This window comes from Heterodontus francisci, chromosome 11 (assembly GCF_036365525.1).
Source record: "Heterodontus francisci isolate sHetFra1 chromosome 11, sHetFra1.hap1, whole genome shotgun sequence".
Taxonomy (NCBI): Eukaryota; Metazoa; Chordata; class Chondrichthyes; order Heterodontiformes; family Heterodontidae; genus Heterodontus; species Heterodontus francisci.
Window position 1 is genome coordinate 55,159,962 of NC_090381.1, and position 22,744 is coordinate 55,182,705.

The 22,744-nt window shown below is 44.1% G+C and overlaps 1 protein-coding gene across 2 annotated transcripts in view; it reads right to left on the reverse strand.

Moving 5' to 3' along the window:
- The window catches only part of si:dkeyp-97b10.3 (uncharacterized), a 180,150-nt gene that overhangs the window by 42,729 nt on the left and 114,677 nt on the right, over nt 1-22,744 (reverse strand). For both annotated transcript variants that reach the window (XM_068041449.1, XM_068041447.1), the window contains 6 exons: nt 11,638-11,685; nt 7,712-7,755; nt 7,491-7,543; nt 7,167-7,387; nt 6,326-6,579; nt 6,004-6,138 (listed from right to left, as the gene is read on the reverse strand). In XM_068041449.1, coding sequence (XP_067897550.1) covers nt 6,004-6,138; nt 6,326-6,579; nt 7,167-7,387; nt 7,491-7,543; nt 7,712-7,755; nt 11,638-11,685 — 755 coding nt within the window. The remainder of the gene's footprint in view (nt 1-6,003; nt 6,139-6,325; nt 6,580-7,166; nt 7,388-7,490; nt 7,544-7,711; nt 7,756-11,637; nt 11,686-22,744) is intronic.

The window sequence follows — 22,744 nt, forward strand, 5'->3', positions numbered from 1 at the left end:
CTCCTCCTTTTTGATAATGAGATGACTGAGACTATCTACACTCCCTTCCCTAGGCTCATCATCCACCAAGTCCTTCTCTTTGGTGAATACTGATGCAAAGTACTCATTTAGTACCTCGCCCATTTCCTCTGGCTCCACACGTAGATTCCCTTCTCTGTCCTTGAGTGGGCCAACCCTTTCCCTAGTTACCCTCTTGCTCTTTATATACGTATAAAAAGCCTTGGGATTTTCCTTAATCCTGTTTGCCAATGACTTTTCATGACCCCTTTTAGCCCTCCTGACTCCTTGCTTAAGTTCCTTCCTACTGTCTTTATATTCCTCAAGTGCTTCATCTGTTCCCAGCCTTCCAGCCCTTACGAATGCTTCCTTTTTCTTTTTGACTAGGCTCACAATATCCCGCGTTATCCAAGGTTCCCAAAACTTGCCAAACTTATCCTTCTTCCTCACAGGAACATGCTGGTCCTGGATTCTAATCAACTGACATTTGAAAAACTCCCACATGTCAGATGTTGATTTACCCTCAAACAGCCGCCCCCAATCTAAATTCTTCAGTTCCTGCCTAATATTGTTATAATTAGCCTTCCCCCAATTCAGCACCTTCACCCGAGGACTACTCTTATCCTTATCCACAAGTACCTTAAAACTTACGGAATTATGGTCACTGTTCCCGAAATGCTCCCCTACTGAAACTTCGACCACCTGGCCGGGCTCATTCCCCAATACCAGGTCCAGTACAGCCCCATCCCTAGTTGGACTCTCTACATATTGTTTCAAGAAGCCCTCCTGGATGCTCCTTACAAATTCTGCCCCATCCAAGCCCCTAGCAGTAAGTGAGTCCCAGTCAATATAGGGGAAGGTAAAATCACCCACCACTACAACCCTGTTCCCTTCACATCTTTCCAAAATCTGTCTACATATCTGCTCCTCTACCTCCCGCTAGATGAGGGAATTAAATGTAATATATCCAAGTTTGCAGATAACACAAAACTGGGTAGGAGTGTGAGCTGTGAAGAGGATGCAGAGAAGCTCCAGTGTGATTTGGACAGGTTGAGTGAGTGGACAAATACATGGCAGATGCTGTAATAACATGGATAAATGTGAGGTTATCTACTTTGGTGGCAAAAACAGAAAGGCAGATTATTATCTGAATGGCGATAGATTGGGAAAGGGGGAGGTGCAGCGAGACCTGGGTGTCCTTGTGCATCAGTTACTTAAAATAAGCATGCAGGTGCAGCAGGCAGTTAAGAAGGCAAATGATATGTTGGCCTTCATAGCGAGAGGTATCGAGTACAGGAGCAGGGATGTCTTGCTGCAATTATACAAGGCCTTGGTGAGACCACATCTGGAATATTGTGTGCAGTTTTGGTCTCCTTATCTGAGGAAGGATGCTTTTGCTATGGAGGGAGTGCAGCAAAGGTTCACCAGATTGTTTCCTGGGATGGCAGGACTGACGTATGAAGAGATTGGGTCGATCAGACTTGTATTCGCTAGAGTTTAGAAGAATGAGAGGGGATCTCATAGAAACCTACAAAATTCTAACAGGACTGGACAGACTAAGTGTAGGAAGGATGTTCCCAATGGCGGGGGAGTCCAGGACCAGGGATCACAGTCTAAGGATAAGGGTAAGCCATTTAGGACTGAGATGAGGAGAGATTTCTTCACCCAGAGAGTGGTGAACCAGTGGAATTCTCTACCACGGAAAGCAGTTGAGGCCAAATCATTAAATATATTCAAGAAAGAGTTAGATATATCTCTTAGGGCTAATGGAATCAACGGATATGGGGAGAAAGTGGGAACAGGTTACTGAGTTTGGATGATCAGCCATGATTGTATTGAATGGCGGAGCAGGCTCAAAGGGCCGAATAGCCTACTCCTGCTCCTATTTTTCTATGTTTCTATGAATGTTGGTGGACCATTAAACACGTAGCAGGAGGGGAAACTCCACAAATATCCCCATCCTCAATGATGGGGGAGCACAGCACATCAATGCAAAAGACAAGGCTGAAGCATTTGGATCCATCTTCAGCCAGAAGTGCCGGTGAATGCTCCATATCGGCCTCCTCCTGAGGTCCCCACCAAGATGCCAGACTTCAGCCAATTTAATTCACTCTGTGTGATATCAAGAAACAGCTAAAGGCACTGGATACTGCAAAAGTTATGGGCCCCGACATCTTTCCGGCAATAGTACAGAAGACTTGTGCTCCAGAACTGGCCGTGCTGCTAGCTAATCTGGTCCAGTACAGCTACAACACTGGGATCTGCCCAGCAATGCGGAAAATTGCCCAGGTATGTCCTGTACACAAAAAGCAGCGCAAATCCAACCAGCCAATTACCGCCCCAACACTCTACTCTTGATCATCAGAAAAATGATGGAAGGGGTCGTCGACAGAACTATCAAGCGCCATTTGCTCAGCAATACCCTGCTCACTGATGCTCAGTTTGGGCTCCGCCAGGGCCACTCAGCTTCTGACCTCATTACAGCCTTGGTCCAAACATGGACAAAAGAGCTGAACTCAAGAGGTGAGATGAGAGTGACTGCCCTTGACATCAAGGTAGCACTTGATCGAGTGTGGCATCAAGCAGCCCTAGCAAAACTGGAGACAGTGGGAATCAAGGGGAAAACCCTTCAATGGTTGGAGTCATACCTAGCGCAAAGGAAGATGGTTGTGGTTGTTGGAGGTCAATCATTTCAGCTCCAGGACATCACAGCAGGAGTTCCTCAGGGTAGTGTCTTAGGCCCAACCATCATCAGCTGCTTCATCAATGACCTTCCCTCCATCATAAGGTCAGACGTGGGGATGTTCACTGATGATTGAACAATGTTCAGCACCATTCGCGACTCCTCAGATACTGAAGCAATTAGTGTCCCTATGCAGCAAGAACTGGAGAACATTCAGGCTTGACTAAGAAGTGGCAAGTTACATGCACGCCACACAAGTGCGAGGCAATGAACATCTCCAACAAGAGAGAATCCAACCATCTCCCCTTGACATTCAATGGCATTACCATTGCTGAATTCCCCCACCATCAACATCCTGGGGGTTATCATTGACCAGAAACTGAACTGGACCAGCCATATAAGTGCTGTGGCTACAAGAGCAGGTCAGAGACTGGGAATTCTGCAGCAGATAACTCACCTCCTGACTCCCCAAAGCCGGTTCACCATCTACAAGACACAAGTCAGGAGTGTGATGGAATACTTTCCACTTGCCTGGATGAGTGCAGCTCCAACAACACTCAAGAAGCTTGACGCCATCCAGGACAATGCAGCACAGTTGTTTGGTGCCCCATCCACTATCTTCAACATTCACTTCCTCCACCACCGATGCACAGTGGCAGCAGTGTGTACCATCTACAAGATGCACTGCAGCAACTCACCAAGGCTTCTTTGACAGCACCTTCCAAACCCGTGGCCTCTATCACCTTGAAGGACAAGGACAGCAAATGCATGGGAACACCACCACCTGCAAGTTTCCCTCCAAGCCACACACCATCTTGACTTGGAGCTATATCGCCATTCCTCACTGTCGCTGGGTCAAAATCCTGGAACTCCCTTCCTAGCACTGTGGGTGTACCTATACCACATGAACTGCAGTGGTTCAAGAAGGCAGCTCACCACCACCTTCTCATGGGCAATTAGGGATGGGCAATAAATGCTGGCCTAGCCAGTGATGCCCACATCCCATGAAAGAATGTAAAAAAAAATAGCATATGTATTAATGTGTTTAAAATAAAATAAACAAGTTAATGAGGTTGGAATTGGACATAGAAAGGGGCACAAAACAAGTGGAAATGCTTTTGCCCCATTATACAGCAGGCTGGATATTCGGTTCTATTGAAGCCAATCAAGCAGGATGTTTCGCAGCCAGCTGGTACAATACCGCCTGTTTTGCCACTCCATCCATGTTCAGTTTCACGCACCCCCCCATGTTTCAGTTAAGGCCAAAAAGGAATATTATACAAACATGTTAAGCATTTGTCCTTTAATATCAGCAACACTAATTCCAGTCTTTAGTGGCTCATCACATGTTTTTACAAGCACAAACAGATGGTGATTGGAAGGACAAAGGACCATTCCCTAACACATTCAACCCACAATGGACCTTGACCACTAGATACTGTGTGTAAGAGGAGCATTCCAGAGACTGCTAAGGCAATACAACTGAATTAGAGTTTAAGTTCAAGCTTAATAAATTTCAACTTTTCTTCTTTAAACCTAAGAAAGCCTGTTTGTGCTGGTTTCTTTGCCTTATAATTGGAAAGCGGTGAACAAGGATTCACCAAGGGGAGCGAAAAACACAGTGTGTATAAAATTAAAACCCTGTTACAGTAAGATCAGGTGAAGGCTGAGAGGGACCCCTAAGCACCTTTCTCACCTGGTCGTAACAAAGATAAACACTCAAGGGAGTTTCAAATCCAAGATCTGAACAAAAACATGCAAGTTAATACTCGCAACAAGCTCCAAATAACCAATGACTCACTTTTAATATGTTGGCCCTTTTATGAGCAGCACATAACATCTAATTATAGAGAAAAGTGGTGATTTTTGTAACCTGCATAAATACAGATTTCTGCTGTACAGTACCAAATAATAAAATGTCCAATGTACATAATGCTGATGGTTTATGTGTAATCAGCCGTGGCTCATTTCATAGTCAAATGGTTGTGGGTCTAGGACCTGAGCATATAATCTAGGCTGACACTCCAGTTCAATACTGAGGAAGTCCTGCACTCTCAGAGGTACTGAGGTCCTGTTTGCCCTCTCATGTTGCCATTAAAGACCCCATGACACTTTTGAAAAAAGAACAGGGAAGTTCTCTTGGTATCGTGGCCGATATTATCCCTTAATCAACAGCACTAAAATAGTTCAATTGGTCATTTATCTCTCTGCTGTTTGTGGGACCTTGCTGTTTTCAAAATAGATACGAAGCTTCGCTACACTACAAGTGACCAGACTTCAAAAGCAATAAATTCCCTGGGTAGATCTTTGGGATGCCCTGAGGTCATGTAAGATGCTAATCCTTTGCTTCTAATCCTCTCTGTCTCTCTTGCCAAAATAAGATAGTGGTCTTGATTTTTAGCCCCCGCTGCAGCCAGGAGCAGAGGCAGGCAGATGCTAAGAAAGATGCCCCCAGCAGATGTGCGTTTTCTGTGGCTTCATCCCGCCCCGGGCGATTTACAGGGAGGCTGGAGGCGGTGGAAGCCAGTTTAACTGCTTGGATGCGGCTTCCCGGCGGTAGACTGCGGGTGGGGGCTAGCATTCCAGGGAGGTTTAGAGGCCTTCTCTGCCTGTTTGGGTACAACAGCAGCAGCAGCTGCAGGCCGCCCTGTACAGGAGCTCCACCCCACAGTGGCTGCAAAAGCCATTTTTTACTTAAACTTTAAAAAAGTTGGAGAGAGGGTACTTCCATTTTACCGTCCATTACAGCCTGCTGCTGCTTTCAAGCTGGAAGGCATCTGATTGGCCCTCCAGGTTTGAGAGCCCGCCCGCTGTCCTTAATTGGATGGTGAACCTGTCCTCTCACCAATAATTGGCTGCTCTGGGCAAAATCACAATGAGTGACTGTTTCCCACACGGGACGAGCTTCTGAGCCCAATTTGAGCCTGATGGCAGGGTTCAGAAGACCACAGGGAAAATCTTGCCCAGGATTTCTCTAAAAATGTAGCAATAGCAATTAACAAATTAGTACAGTCACAATCACCACAAACATTTTATTGTAGCCTAAATTTAGATTGTTAAATGCCATTTCAGGTCCCAGCATATTCAGTAGATTCCAAAATTTTACTATAGCTTATCAGATCTAAGAGGATTTTTAGGACAATGGCAAGTGACAAGGAATTTGGTATAATTTTGTAAATCCCAATTCTGGAAAATGTCATCACCTTGAAACAGTTTGTTAAGTTTATTTGTACAATAAATATATATATAATGTGTGTATAGATAACACAAAACTTTGCATGTAAGCAGCAGAAATAAATCAATAATCGTTTACTACAACATACCCCAGGGAATATCTCAGCTTGTGGGTCACTCAAGAGTCGATATGTTTTGCCAATAATCAGCTTTTTGTGGCATGGAGTAGGTTTATCAATTTTTACAGATTTCTGTTTTGAATGTTTTTCATCCTTTGAGATATCCTAAAAATGAACAAGTACATTCATATGGAAATGTGTCTTTTTAATTAACAGTTTGTTTGCACCTACAACTAACAAAATAATCCATTCAAGCATGAATAAAATACTAATTGTAACTTAACACAAGGTGCAACTATAACAAAAAAGTCATAATTGTAATCTTAATGAGTACAGCTAGAATAGTTCATACCTTAATAATAGAATCATTGTTTGCTGCCATATAAACATGAAATAATAAGGACTGGTGGGTGTTAATGATTTTATAAATTAGGACAACACCATGATGTTGAACGTCTTCAGAAGAGGGCTGAAAGACTGGCCCAACGGGTGACAAGGAGCTCACATTCCACTGAACGTGTGTCGTTGAATGATCAGTGGTTGGCTCTATTTCAGATTTCTTGTTCTTTACGTGTAAAATTCCAAATTTTAAATCAGGTGAATGATCTGTAGGATGGGACGCAAATTTGTAAAGGTTAAACAACTGGTTAAAACATTTTTGAAATCATTTTGTGAATACAGTACTGAAATTGACTCTAATGAATCAGCTTCATGCCAGTTAACTGGGACATTTAGGAGAAATACCAAGTTAAGATGCTTCCCGGAAAGATGGGTTGAAAATTGGAGGGGGTGGTCAATCCATGCTAATATACCTGAAAGCTATAGAGCTTATAGACTTACAAACAGGTCATGGGTTTGCTCTCCTTTTCAGCAAACAGTAGAGGGAACAAAAAGGAGAGAAAAAATAAAATTATCTTTTTTGTGGAGTGAGGAAGCAAAACAAAAATGTGGCGTTGTTTTTAAATTCTATGGTCTTTGTAAGTCTAACTGACAATAACAAGGGAAACTAGTGAGGAATATGAACGCACTCACCGGTTGTGAACTGCTGTTTGATCTAAAGAATATTCATGCTGCAAACTGAGTTTATAATGCCACCTTGTGGAGGATGGTGTGAAGATCAGCATCAATGGGTGTATGTACAAAGGGAAAGAAAATTACAAAATTACAATTATCTACAAAAGAGAAACTCTTACCTGCCAAGCAGAGGGAATGAGGGAAGTAAATGCTCTTTAGTAAGGCTGGATCACTCTTCACATCAAACAATGGGCCACAAAGTTTCCAGTTCTTCTTTGGCAGAAATGTGTCATATTTATACCAAGACAGAATTGAGTAAATTATGTCAACTTTTTCTGTCACTTCAAATATGAGTCCAGTAGCAACACACTGATAGCTTCCTTCATGATCCAACTTCAGACTGGGTATTTAAAAAGATAAAGGAAGATAATATTAATTAAAATTGATTTCAGACAAAACACTAAGCACTAATTATATTTATAAAGTACTTGAAAAATGCCTACCAGAAACGCTCCTTTGAGATCTGTCTCGGTGTAATTTGTTCAAAATTTTGATTCTGTTGTTTAAAAAAAAGTCTTAATAGAATTGATTACAACATTTCAAATTGCCTGCCTCACCATATTACATTTATATTACAATGTTCTTTTTACCTTATTAGCTTGTTCCTGCTAAATCACTAAAATATTTCTATAATAGAAATTATTTTAAAAATGAAGCTTCTTACCATTTGACTGTTACAGCTTGGACAGGCTGCCTTGATGTAGAAGTCTATGAGAGAAAGATTTGATTTAAAAAAATGAAAAATCAATGTAATAGTTTCTAAAGATTTGAACAGAAGGATTGTGATACAGTAGGGTTAAACTACTACTTCTCTTATACGTTACCATGGTAATTAATGCCTCAGGCAGAAGTGCATTAGTCCATCTAATCTCCCCTTACAAACCTCCCACCAGGTTGTTTATTGTAATTCTAGTGCTAACAGCTCTGTTCCCTAACAGGAGTTCATCAGTCCTATAATAACACCTGCCATGGTTTTTTGTTCCAACTAATAATCTGTTCCACAATGCTATCACCCTCTTACTAAAGAAATGTTGCCTAAATTTCTTGTTTTCCTTTGACAAACTTAACTTTAAACTGTGTTATCTAGTTTTCAAAACTTGCATGCATCAGAAAATTGTTCCTAGATCTAAGCTCTCTATACCCATGAATGTCTTAAAAGATTTCTATCAAGAACCCCTTCATCATGGTGTGAGTGCTTGGAGTGGGGCTGTGACTATCAGTATGGTATATTGGCAGTTTTACAATTCATCAGACACCATGGGGTTTATAACGTAACCCACCACATATTCCTGCGTACAATTGGGATAATCTTGTGGAAATATGTGCAGTCTTTCCATTTATATAATGTAACGGCACTCCAGACACATCTGTCACAAGCACTAGAGCCTTATTGTCAAGAGCCAACAGCCAGTGTAGACACCTTGAGTGCTGGGTATTTTCCTTGCTTGGGCTAGGGGCACTAGGCAGAGTAGCATGGTGCAGAAATCATGTAGACACTGATGCCAGGGGTTATGGGTGCTGAAGGGTGTACAATTTTTAAAAACATTGCTAAAAAGCACCCCCCATTGCCACCACCCCCCCCCCCCCCCTCCCACCCCACCCATGGCTTTGACACCTCTTCCAAATATGACGCTGTATGACAGGGCCACTAATCAGGTGGCCTTTTTTGTCGGCCACATTTTTCTCATGCAGGTACTTTCAGTTTCTCTTCAGATTCTACTATTGCAGGACTTACAAGAATAGAAGGTTTGAGGACTTGTGGGAAAAAGCAAGTCAAATTAAAAGTGAATGCCAAACAAAACATAACATCTGTTAGAGAGTGCTGGGCAAGCCTTCCAGTGAACACAATTTAGACAGTGAGGTTGTATCATTTAGTATCATCACCTCATTCCATGACAATATGAAAGGCACAATTCAACATGGTGGCTCCTCCTCACAGCCCTTTCCTATCCTGAGTGGCGTGAAACAGGGCTGTGTTCTCGCACCCACACTTTTTGGGATTTTCTTCTCCCTGCTGCTTTCACATGCGTTCAAGTCCTCTGAAGAAGGAATTTTCCTCCACACAAGATCAGGGGGCAGGTTGTTCAACCTTGCCCGTCTAAGAGCGAAGTCCAAAGTACGGAAAGTCCTCATCAGGGAACTCCTCTTTGCTGACGATGCTGCTTTAACATCTCACACTGAAGAGTGCCTGCAGAGTCTCATCGACAGGTTTGCGTCTGCCTGCAATGAATTTGGCCTAACCATCAGCCTCAAGAAAACAATCACCATGGGGCAGGACATCAGAAATGCTCCATCCATCAATATTGGCGACCACGCTCTTTCAAGAGTTCACCTACCTAGGCTCAACCATCACCAGTAACCTGTCTCTAGATGCAGAAATCAACAAGCGCATGGGAAAGGCTTCCACTGCTATGTCCAGACTGGCCAAGAGAGTGTGGGAAAATGGTGCACTGATACGGAACACAAAAGTCCGAGTGTATCAGGCCTGTGTCCTCAGTACCTTGCTCTATGGCAGCGAGGCCTGGACAACGTATGTCAGCCAAGAGCGACGTCTCAATTCATTCCATCTTCGCTGCCTCCGGAGAATACTTGGCATCAGGTGGCAGGACCGTATCTCCAACACAGAAGTCCTCGAGGCGGCCAACACCCCCAGCTTACACACACTACTGAGTCAGCGGCGCTTGAGATGGCTTGGCCATGTGAGCCGCATGGAAGATGGCAGGATCCCCAAAGACACATTGTACAGCAAGCTCGCCACTGGTATCAGACCCACCGGCCGTCCATGTCTCCGCTATAAAGACGTCTGCAAACGCGACATGAAATCCTGTGACATTGATCACAAGTCGTGGGAGTCAGTTGCCAGCGTTCGCCAGAGCTGGCGGGCAGCCATAAAGACGGGGCTAAAATGTGGCAAGTCGAAGAGACTTAGTAGTTGGCAGGAAAAAAGACAGAGGCGCAAGGGGAGAGCCAACTGTGCAACAGCCCCAACAAACAAATTTCTCTGCAGCACCTGTGGAAGAGCCTGTCACTCTAGAATTGGCCTTTATAGCCACTCCAGGCGCTGCTTCACAAACCACTGACCACCTCCAGGCGCGTATCCATTGTCTCTCGAGATAAGGAGGCCCAAAAGAAAAGAAGAAAAGAAGAAAGTGTAGAATTTTTCCAGCCCTTTAAAACTTGAGCCCTTTGATAATTTCTGACATGGCAGCATCTCTGTGCTTATGTTCACCAGGTTTTTCACTTCTTCACTTAAATTGCCATAAGGTTATTATTATCTTATTTTTGAAATGCACACAGAAGTCTACAAATCAGTGAAAGCTTTTATCAAACCATAGAAAGGTTCCAGACAATCTCAAACTGTATGTGCATGCTTATTAAATGTGCAGTAGCGATTTCGGACTAGAATCTGGACCTGGAGTTGAGCAGCATGACACACCGTACTCATAATATAAACATGTGCACATAGCATCAGGGAAAGGAACAGTTTTTCTGCTGTCAATGTCTGTCCACAACTGGGGCTGTCCAAGTTATTTCCTCTATTGACTCTTAACAGCTAGTAAAATGGAGATAGCTTGATGCCATTCCTCAATGGCAGGTATTTGTTTTTAATAAATGCTTAAATTGATATATCATACTGTCAAATGCAGGTTCCAGCTCACCTGCCTATGTTCCCATAATTGAACAGACTACCAACACACAATGTCCAAACTTACTCATGAAAAATGACACTTAAGAAGGCATGAAAAGGACATTTGAAACAGTAATTAATCATGTTACACAATGCTCATAAAGAAAGAAAACTATCTGTCATCTTCAAAAGAATCTATTTCTGTTGTTGTTGTCAACTTCAAAAGAGATAAGGGGAAAAACTGGATAGGAAATTATTTAAATCTGCCATTTCCAGATCATTGATTAGAATCAGACCTGTGTCTCAGAGGTTAAAGGACAGTGCTTTCATACACTGCACTATCCAGTCTTCCACTGTTGAATATTACGTAGAGGTGGAAAAACAGCAATGTGTTATGAATCCTTTGCTAAGATTATTTACTTGTAGTTACTCTCATTCATCCAATATTCTTGGTGTAAAAAACCGTAGCACACATGTCCAAATGAGAGCACGGTAATCTGTGGGTAATGCTCATAAACCTCACCACCTCCCCACTCCCACCTACCCCACCGCACGTACACACATACAAAAGATGTCATTGAAGAAGACAGTGAAAACAATTCAAACTGTTGTCTGCATGCAGCAAAAAGAAAACCATAAACTTTTTTTTTTAACCATTTAAGATATAAGCACATCAATATCACAGTGCTCTGGCTACTATAAGAGGCATGCATTATAGATACAAAGTGAAGTATTTTAAAATCTAAATAGCATACTCGGTTAATATGTTCTCTGTTTTAATATATTAAATTGTGAAAATAAATGTATTAATTGTAAATACAGTACATCTAAAAGATCACATTACAATGTGGCACTTCTGATCCCCACTAGCACCAATTAAAAACAATGAGCAGCTTTCTTAAGAGAATTTTAAAAAGGTTCTAGGCATCGTTAACTGTTAATCAATATGCAAATAAAGTGACCTGAGTCTGGTGGATTTATTGTTGTTGTATCTTCAGTGCTGCAGTCTCCTGGAAAAAAGATTGTAGCCTTTAATATTATTTTTTGCTAATATAAGAGTGAGAAAAGCATGTCTCACAGCATAAAATTTCCACTTTGTACCTCTTAACACCACCGATTAGTCCCAGGCTCAATAAGTTGCAAAGCTCAATTGTCTCCATTCTGTTCTGACATGGGAGGAGTTTTATTCTGGCAGCAGGGGTCTCAATGTCTGGAAAAATCAACGTTGAGATCCCCATGTCTCCTCTTTGCCAGAAGGCCCACTGAATTTAGTGTCAATCAGGCACTTAAGTGGACAGAGGCAGGCCTTCCACAGGATCTAGGACTCTGACGTCAGAGGCTGGTAGCTGTAGCGCCACAGCAGAGGTCATGCCTGCAACCGGTGGTGACCGTCCTGGAGGCCGAGGAACATTGCTGGAGTCAGGCAGGACAGGAGGGCTCTTGTTGAGTGGGGAGGTGGCTAAGGCGGCGGGGGGGGGGGTGGGTGTGGTGGGCCTCAGCGCCCCCCGCCCCCCCACAGTCCCTCATTCAGCCACAAAGTGTGTTTTAATGAAGACCCCCCACCAAGCCAGGAAGCAGCCTGTGGCGTGCTTCCTGTGCAGCAACAGGGCCACCCACCACACAGCTAATTGTGAATCCAACTTAATTGGAGGTTAATTGGCCAGTTAAGGAGGGCCTTCCCACCCCGGGCTAACTTTTGGCAGAGGTGAAATGGTGGCAAGAACTCGCTCTGCCACCATCACACCTGATTTTATGCTCTCCCCACCTTCAAACGCGCCGCGGGGGAGAGCGTAAAGCTCCCCCCATGATCTCACTTGTCAGGCACTTCCCTACTACACAGGCGATTCCCAGGTGCTCATGCAAGAGATAGTCAGCTAAGTCCTTACTGGTCCTTTAATAAAACCCTTTAACTGTGTAGCCTTGAGAAAGCTGGTCCAAGCCCCTTCAGCAACACTGTCATTAACAATTCTTCAACTCACATCAATGCCCATTCATTGTTGTGCTGCTAGCTTTTATACAGTCTGAAAAAAAACTTGAAAGTTCAAGTACAGCATGATCAATTATTAATCTACTTTGTCCCCTGTGCGAGTGATGTTAATGTGTTTTGCTACTATTTTTCCCTTAGTGCTGATGCATTATGTGTGATTTCTAAATTCTAACCTGATTTTCTTGGAGAAGGAATAAGTGCGCTGGCTGCTACTGTATTTCAGTGACTGCCACCTGGGATTCAGGTGATCCTTTACCTCCTTGTGCTAATTCCTGATAAGGTATATTGGAAATTTTTGTAGCAACAGTTTAAGCATTCCAGATAGGCTTAGGATCTGCTGCTGATACTGCTGGAGTTGTTATATGCTCCATGATAGACTGCAGTGGATCACTGAATGATACAGCACAGAAGGAGGCCATTCAGCCTATCGTGCATGTTCTTTGGTAGAGCCATCCAATTAATCCCACTCCCTGGCTCATTCCCCATAGCCCTGCAATTTTTTTCTCTTCAAGTATTTATCGAATTCTCTTTTGAATGCTACTCTTGAATTTGTTTCCACTATCTTTTCAGGCAGCGTATTCCAGATCACAACAACTCTTGTGTAAAAATGAAGCCTCATGTCGCCTCTGGTTCTTTTGGCAATCACCTTAAATCTGTGTCCTCTTGTTATCAACTCTTCTGCCACTGAAAACATTTTATCCTTACTTATTCTATCAAAACTATTCATGATTTTGAACACCTCTATCACATCTCCTCTTAACCTTCGCTGCTCTGAGGAGAACAACCTCAGCTTCTCCAGTCTCTCCATAGAACAGAAATCCTTCATTCTTTGTACCATTCTAGTAAATCTCCTTTGCACCCTCGCCAAGGCTTTGACATCCTTCCTAAAGTGTGGTGCCCAGAATCGTGCACAATACTCCAGCTGAAGCCTAATCAGTGTTTTATAAAGATTTAGCTTCACTTGCTGGCTTTTGTTCTTGATTCCTCTATTTATAAAGCCAAGGATTCTATTTTTTTTTTAAACAGCCTTCTCAACTTGTCCTGATACCTTCAACAATTTGTGTACATACACTTCCAGGTCTCTCTGTTCCTTTGCCCCCTTTAAAATTGTATCGTTTAGCTCATATTGCCTCTCCTCATACTTCCTACCAAAATATGTCACTTCACACTGCTCTATGTTAAATTTCATTTGCCATGTGTCTGCTCACTTCACCAGTCTGTCTATATTTTCCTGATGTATTACTATCCGCCTTATTAAAGATTCTATATCTGAATGCACGAAGCATCTGCAATAAGATACATGAACTAGTGGCACAAATAGAGGTACATGATATAGCCATTACAGAGACATGGGGCTGGATTTTATGTCCAGTGGACAGGAGCTGGCCACCGACCTAAAAGTCGATGGTGAACCCGCATCCGCCCGGCCTGGGGATCCGACCCGCATTTTACGGGTCCCTGGGCTTTAATTGTTCCGATGCGGGACTTCCACCCGCTTGAGGGAGGAAGTCCCGCCTCTTTGAGCTGCCAGCCAATTATCGGGCTGGCAACTCTTTCTCCCAGCAGCACCACCGGGAGCTGTGGCCACTGCTGGGATTGCAGCCCAACCGAGGACATGGAGCCAGGAGTCCAGGTAAGTTAGGGCTGCCTCGCTGGGCTAATTGGTCATGGCCTGGTGAGGCAAGGATGGTAGTTTGGGGGGAAGGGATGGCGTCTCGGGTCCTGGGGGTGGTTGGGGAAGAAGGGGCGGCCCTCAATCAGCTACCCTGTGCCCATTTGTCCAGCTCCCCCCTCCCCGGTCCGCTGAGAGGCCGTCAGGTTTCACTGGGAGGCCTTTCACGTCTCCCGGATGCCCGCTTGATAGGGGTAAAATCCCCGTGGAGGTGGGTGAAGGCCCTTAAGTGGCTGTTAAGTGGCCACTTAAGGGCCTTGATTGGCCTGGGTGGGTGGGCGGCCCGTTTCTCACCCACCCCCATCCCCTGGCCCACATAAAGTGGGACGGAGGCGGAAGTGGGTCGGGAAGGCCTCCCAGAGCCTCCTGCTCAATTTTATGCCACTCCCCCACCCCCCGCCACCATCCGGCTCGCTGGGGTGGCGTAAAATTCCGGCCATAGTTACACGGTGATCAAGGTTTGGAAATAAATATTCCAGGGCACACAATATTTTGGAAAGACAGACAGATTAGCAAAGGAGGAGGGGTAGCCCTGATAGTAAAGGATGGCATAAGGACATTAGTGAGGAAGGATCTGGCCTCAGAAGATCATGAAGTAGAATCAGTTTGGGTGTAAATAAGGAATAGCAAGAATCAGAAAACACTGGTGGGAGTAGTTTATAGGCCTGCTAACAGTAGCTATACTGTTGGAAAAAGCATTAAACAAGAAATTATTGGAACTTGTAACAAAGGCAATGTAATAATTGTGGGGGAATTTAATCTTCATATAGACTGGGACAATGAAATTGGCAGGAGTGATCTGGAAGATGAGTTTGTAGAATGTTTTTGGGACAGTTTCTGGGCACAATATGTTGTGGAGCCAACGAGGGATAAAGCTATCTTAGGTATAGTATTGTGTAATGAAGCAGGATCAATTAGCAATGTCATAATAAAAGATACACTGGGAAACACTGATCATAATACCATTGAATTCCATGTTAAGTTTAAAAGTGAAATGTTCCAATCACAAACAAGAATCGTAAACAAAGCCAAATACATAGGCATGAGGGGAGAACTGGCTAAGGTAAATAGGGCAAATAGACTAAAAGGTATGGTAGTAAATGAACAGTGGGAAACCTTTGAAGAAACAACTCGAAATGTTCAACAAAAATATATTCCTTTGAAAAACAAAAACTCAGCCAAGACCCAAGTGTGGCTCACTCAGGAAGTTAAGGATAGTATTAGATTAAAAGAAAAAGCTTACAATGTTGCAAAAAAAAGTAGCAAGTCTGAGGACTGGGAGTGTTTTAGAAACCAGCAAAGGGCCACCAAAAAGTTGATAAAAAAAAGAAAAAATAGAATGAGACTAAACTAGCCAGTAATACAGGGCTGAATTTTATTAGCCCTCCGGCGTCGGGGGTCGTGGCAGGGGGGCCAGGAAAATTCTTCTGGGAGAGGCCCGCCTCGACCCCCGACACTGTGAAAGCCCCATCGGATTTTACTGACAGCAGAGCCATAATTTGTAGAATAAAATTAATTCAAATGCATGTTAATGAACATACCTGGACCGGGCGGCCGTCCCATGGTGACATTCTGACCAGTGGCCATTTGGGGAACCGAGGTGAGACACTGGTGGGGAGAGCAGAGGAGAGTAATTTTCAAGTCGCGGGGGAGCGGAAAAAACTGATTCCATTGGCTGAGGAGATGGTGGGAAGGGGTTGAAGTGCAAAGGTCTTTAAGTTTGGGTGAAAGGTCAGGACTCACAAAGCACTGTTTTTGGTGGGGGGGGGGGGGGTGGGGGAGGGAAAATTAAACCTTTCTATATCACGGGTGGACCGCCAACTTCAAAGTGTGCCGCTGCGATTTGCGCCACATTCATAAAATTCAGCCATAAAAGCAGATTGTAAGAGCTTTTATAGGTATATCAAAAGGAAGAGAGTAGCTAAAGTAAAAGTTGGTGCCTTAGAAGCAGAGACAGGAGAAATTATCATGGGGAATGAGGAAATGGCAGAGGCATTGAACAAATATTTTGTGTCTGTCTTCACAGTAGAGGACATAAATTCCATGCCAGAAATAGACGGTAACCTAGAGGATGAAAAGAGTGAGGAAATTAAGAAAATTCATATCAGCAGAGAAAAAGTTGTGGAGAAACTTAAGGGACTAAGATCTGACAAATCTCCAGGACCTGATAGCCTACACCCAAGGGTTCTAAAAGAGATAGCTGCAGAGATAGTGGATGTATTGCTATTATTTTCCAATCTTCCTTAGATTCGGCAACAGTCCCATCAAATTGGAAGTTGGCAAATGTTACACTGCTTTTCAAGAAAGGAGGGAGAGAGAAAACAGGGAACTGCAGGCTAGTTAGCCTAACATCAGGTGTTGGGAAAATGCTGGAATCTATTATTAAGGAAGTCTTAACAATGCACTTAGAAAAGCACAGTATGATTAGAACAAGTCAACATGGTTTGACTAAAGGGAAATCCTGTTTGACACATTTATTAGAATTTTTTGAGGATGTAACTAGTAGGGTAGATAAAGGGGAAACCGGTAGATGTAGTATACTTGGATTTCCAAAAGGCATTTGACAAGGTGCCACACAAAAGTTTAATTGGCAAGATAAGGGCTCATGGAGTTGGGGGTAATATATTAGCATGGATAGATGATTGGTTAACAGACAGAAAGCAACAAGTGGGCATAAATGGGGCATTTTCAAGTTGGCAGGCAGTTATTAGGGGAGGGCCGCAAGGATCAGTGCTGGGACCTTAGCTATTTACAATCTATATTAATAACTTAGATGTAGAGACAGAGAAATGTATCAAAGTTTGCTGATGATACAAAGGTAGGTAGAAAGATAAGCTGTGTGGAGGACACAGAGAGGTTAAAAAGAGATATAGGCAGGTTAAGTGAGTGGGCGACAAGACGGCAGATGGAGTAATGTAGGGAAGTGTGAAGTTATGCACTTCAGTTGTAAGAATTGTCATGGTCCTGTAGTTTTTTTCTCCGGGGAATATGTGGTGTGTCTTTAAGGGTGGAAAAGGAGCCGTACTGCTTTAAGAGCCAGCAAGCCTTAGGAGTTAGGGAAAATGCAATTCGGTTGCCGTTGGATACAACCATATGGAGAGGGAACCAACCAGCTTCAGAGAATGCATCCTGGTTACCTGGCAACAGCCATTCAGGGACCCAGGACCAGATATACAATGCTGCAATTATTTTTGGAACTGGCTTTTTAGTTGAAGACAGTCTGTTCTAAGAGAACACAGTCAGACAGCTGGCGTTAGCAACTAAAAGAGCTCTCAGCCATTTAAACTGAAGGAAGAGAATTTAGTCTAATCTGGCTGCATGCATGCCATCCACCACCTTGGAGGAAGAGCCAGACTCCAAGGAAGCAGCGTCACATGACACTAATGTACCTTCCACCAGAGCAGATACTGTCACCTTGGTGGGTATCTGTCCGGCCTTAGAGTGTGGGTCACAATCTGGTTAGAGCACTCCACATGCACTCGAGCAGTTGTAGCCCTTGTCTCTAAGAAGCCACCCCTCCATCTGAGCCAGTTCAGTGAACAGCTGTGGCAGCTGGGACTGGAGCAGGACCAGTGTCATGGCAGCTGCCTGAGAAGCGGTCACAGATTTGCATGAAACATCTCTGGTGATCAAATACCAGCTGCATCTAGATTGGGAGGATTCCTTTAATTGCAACTTCTGCAGGTGGTAGCCCGGCGGGAAGCCTGATGGCCACATGGGTGCAGTCTATGGACCCTGAGGACTATTGTTCTCCGGCAATGGTGCCGAGACCGATGGCCCTCTGGGCCTGGCTGTGAATGTCGGTCCTGAAGCGGACATACTCACTGGCAATCCGGTGCAGGGCACCGGTGTCCTCCCTGATGCAGCGGTGCACCGCTGACTGTGTGACCCCACAACAGTCTCAGGTGGGCCCCTGAAATGCTGCATAGGCATCAAGCTTAAGAGCCGCTGCCACTATTAGGACTGCAGGCATAGGATGTTGACCGAAGTCCATGGGTTGCAGGTCATCGTTGAGCAGGGCACAGAGACGTGTCACCACCCTCTCTACATCTGCAATCACCTCTGAAACTGGTGCTCTGATATCCAATGGCATGTCATTTGGGGCCTGTAAATGCACGGCGACTGTAATGGCGATCTCCCCTTAGGGGCTGGAGCTCACGACTGGGGGGCCTCTACATGCACCGCACCTGCCTGTTGATTTTGCCCCAGTGCATATGGATCCTCAGGAAAAGCGGATCACACACTGTAGGATGAGCCATTTCTACGTGATAGATAAAGTTGTATCCTTCATTTATTGGAAGGTTTCTAACAAGGCACGGATTGTTGTTGATGGGTACATCAGGTGCTAACATGGATTCACTATGTGGCATGGCACGGCATTGCCCATCTTGGCTAACGCTCAGAGTGGCACAGCATGACTACATCAAGATCATCCCAGCTGCATTGATTGCCCCCACCATTCATAAAACGTTAACGCTCCTACCCTTTCTGGCACCCTGGCCACACACTGGGTGACCAGAGTGCCATTTCTCCTGCGCAAACACAAACAAATGCAGTGGGTACACTGTTTATGGAGGGAGGGTACACAGTACCTCCCTTCATGCTTGCAGAGCTTTCCCTCCAGTAATCCCAGACTGCCTCCCTCCTCGCTTCCAGTATGCAGAGTGAGACCCCTCAGTATCAGAACTTACCTTCTGTAGCGCAACCTTCTGCCTCTGATGACCTGCCGGCTTTTCTGTTTGAGAACGGGACGGCACGTGACAGCCACCCGTTCAAAGTGAAATCCGGAAGTGTGCATCGAGAGGTGGCAGGCTGCATAATCTGCAGAGGTAAGTACCGTTTCGAATATAGTAATTGGGGTGCCACTGCCAAGGAGTGGGGGGGGCCACACCGAGGTCCCCCCACCGCCTGTAATTTGCGGCGGATCCTTCTCGACGTCGCGGGTCGGGGCGGGCCTCTCCCCGCAGAATTTTACCGGCCCTCGCACTGCGACCCGCAACGTCGAGGGGCTGGTAAAATTCATCCCACTGTGTGTAGTTTTGGTCTCCACATTTAGGAAAGGATATACTTGCATTGGAGGCAGTGCAGCGAAGATTCACGAGATTGGTCCCTGGGATGAGGGGGTTGTCCTATGATAAGAGCTAAGTAAAATGGGCCTGTATTCTCTGGAGTTTAGAAGATTAAGAGGTGATCTCATGGAAACATATAAGATTCTGAAGGGACTGGATAGGGTAGAAGCTGAGAGATTATTTCCGATTCTGAGTTCTGATACTCAGGGGTCTCACTCTGCATTCTGGAAGGGAGGAGTGAGGGGGAGGAAATCACAGGGGTCTCACTCTGCATACTGGAAGCGAGGAGGGAGGTGGTAGGGAAATCGATAACTTGGGGGGACAGTCTCTGGATAAGGGGCCGATCATTTAGGACTGAGATGAAGAGAAATTACTTTACTCAAAGAGTTGTGAATCTTTGGAATTATCTATTCCAGAGGGTTGTGGATGCTCCATCCTTGAATATATTTAAGGCTGGGATAGACAGACCTTTGGTCTCCCAAGGAATCAAGGGATATGGCAAGCAGGCAGGAAAATGGAGTTGAATCCTAAGATCAGCCATGATCGTTTTGAATGGCGAAGCAGGCTCGATGGGCCAAATGGTCTACTCCTGTTCCTATTTCTTGTGTTCCTGTGTTCTTATTGTTTATCACATTTCCAAGTTTTGTATCATCTGTAAACTTTGAAATTGTGCCCTGTAAACTAACGGCCAGTACAATGGGCCTAATACCAACATCATTGTACACTTCCCTTGTAGCAGTACAAATTGAGAAGGCTGTTAAAAAAGCATATAGAATTCTTGGCTTTATAAATAGAGGAATACAGAACAAAAGAAAGGAAGTGATGCCTTAACCTTTATAAAACACTGGTTAGGCTTCAGCTGGAGTATAGCGTACAATTCTGGGCACCACACTTGAGGAAGGAAGTTAAGGCCTTGGAGAGAGTGCAGAGGAGATTTACTAGAACGGTATCAGGGATGAGGGACTTCAGTTCTACGGAGATACTGTATACTTCCCTCCAGTTTGAAAAACAGCCATTCACCACTACTCTGTTTTCTGTCCCTTACTGAGGTTTGTATCCATACTGCCACTATCCTTTTAATCCCAAGGGCTACAATATTACCAACAAATCTATTATGTAGTACTTCATCAAATGCTTTTTGAAGTCCATATACACAACTAACCTCATTCACCCACACCATTATTTTATCAACAAACTAGATCAAGTTAGTCAAACATGATTTTCCTTTAACAAATCCATGCTGACTTTCATTTATTCATCCATACTTATACAAATACCAATTAATTTTGTTCTGGATTATTGTCTCTTCAACTTTCCCCACCACCAGCATTAGACTAGCTGGCATGTAGTTGCTGGATTCATCCCTCTGCCTTGTTTTAAACAGGGCCTCTGCAACTACCTGCATATTCAAGGAGGATGAAAAATTGTGACTCGCGCCTCTGCAATTTCCACCCTTACTTCCCTCAGTAACTTGGAAAACCATCCAGACCAGGTGACTTGTGAGGAGTGATAGCTCTTTAAGTATAACTTCTTTATCTATTTACATCCTATCCAATATCGTTACTGCCTCTTCCTTTATTGCTACATTGACAGCATCCTCTTCTCTGGTGAAGACACATCCCAAGTGCTCATTTAGTACCTCAGCTATCCCTCTGTCTCCCCAGCTCCTTTTTGGTTCCAATTGGACCCATCCTTCCTTTGACTACCCTTTTACTATTTCTGTGTTGACAAAAGACTTTTCGATTTCCTTTTGTATTAGCCACTAATCTATTCCCATACTCATATTATTCCCCTTTTTAGGTCTCCTCTGTATGTTCAGCTTGGTTCTTTACCGTATTAACCTTGCAATTGTCATTGGGCTCATTTTTCTGTCTCATTTCGACTTCTATATTTTGATTCATCTAGGAAGCTCTAGCTTTTGGTGCCCTTCCTTTCCCCCTCATTTTTTAAAAATTCTTTCATGGGATGTGGGTGTCACTGGCTAGGCCAGCATTTATGCGAATTGTCTACTCTGTATCCGATTCATCCCCTCTTTGAAGGCCTCCCATTGTTCAAGGGCAGAAAAGCTTTCCTACACAACTGCACAGGTGTGGCTAATGAGTACCTACACAGTCAGAGCATGACAATGGACAGCATTTGGATAGAATCAAGTGACTCTTACAAATTTTCTTGTTCAGGCAGCAACGTGGCTTCAAACAAAAGTGTTGCAAGGTCCAAATCCTTAAGCAATGCAATGGTGCTTCCTGAAGTTCACTTTCCAAATTTTCTGAAGTATGAGTAGTTATGTGGTAAAGGAAAGTAGTCTACATACATTGCAAGATTAAAGAGCAAATTCAGTATGTTCTCATAATGCACCTCATCCTGTGTCAGTAAATGAACATGTGTTATATAGTTAGATTGCGTTATAAAAATTTTCCATGCAAATCCCTTTCTTCTTCATTCTTTCATTAAATCCGCTGAGTAAAGCCTCGAAAGCAATTCCCTAAGCTTGCAACTATGTGGCAGTAAAAATAAATTAACAGTACAAGTTGAATGGATCTGTTCTTAACATGCAAGAACTTGTCATGCCTATTTAAAATGAGCAAGCTGAGCACACTGCAAGCCAAGAAAATCAAAGGGTTTCCCCATCATCCAATATTTAAAATCATGCTATGCAATTGAGAGCACCACCAGCAGAAAACCAGGTCATGCATTTAAATTGCAGAGCAAACAGAGAGTAGGTGAGTTGAGCAGCTTGTGATTTCCCAGCCTCCACATGTACAGTTCTATGCATCAAATGCACTTGCCCTAACATGGACTTCCTGCACTCAAAAGAGAGAAGAAAAAAGCTAAAAATAGATGTGACTGAGGTTAATTAGGTTATAAGTACTCCTTTTTGCTGACGATGCTGCATTAACATCCCACAAAGAGTCTCTGCAGAGACACAACGACAGGATTGTGGCTGCCTGCAACGAATTTGGCCTAACCATCAGCCTCAAGAAAACGAACATCATGGGACAGGATGTCAGAAATGCTCTATCCATCAATATCGGCGACCACGCTCTGGAAGTAGTTCAAGAGTTCACCTACCTAGGCTCAACTATCACCAGTAATCTGTCTCTCAATGCAGAAATCAACAAGTGCATGGGAAAGGCGTCCGCTGCAATGTCCAGACTGGCCAAGAGAGTGTGGGAAAATGGCGCACTGACACGGAACAGAAAAGTCTGACTGTATTAAGCCTGGGTCCTCAGTACTTTGCTCTACAGCAGCGAGGCCTGGACAACGTATGTCAGCCAAGAGCGACGCCTCAATTCATTCCATCTTCGCTGCCTCTGGAGAATCCTTGGCATCGGGTGGTAGGA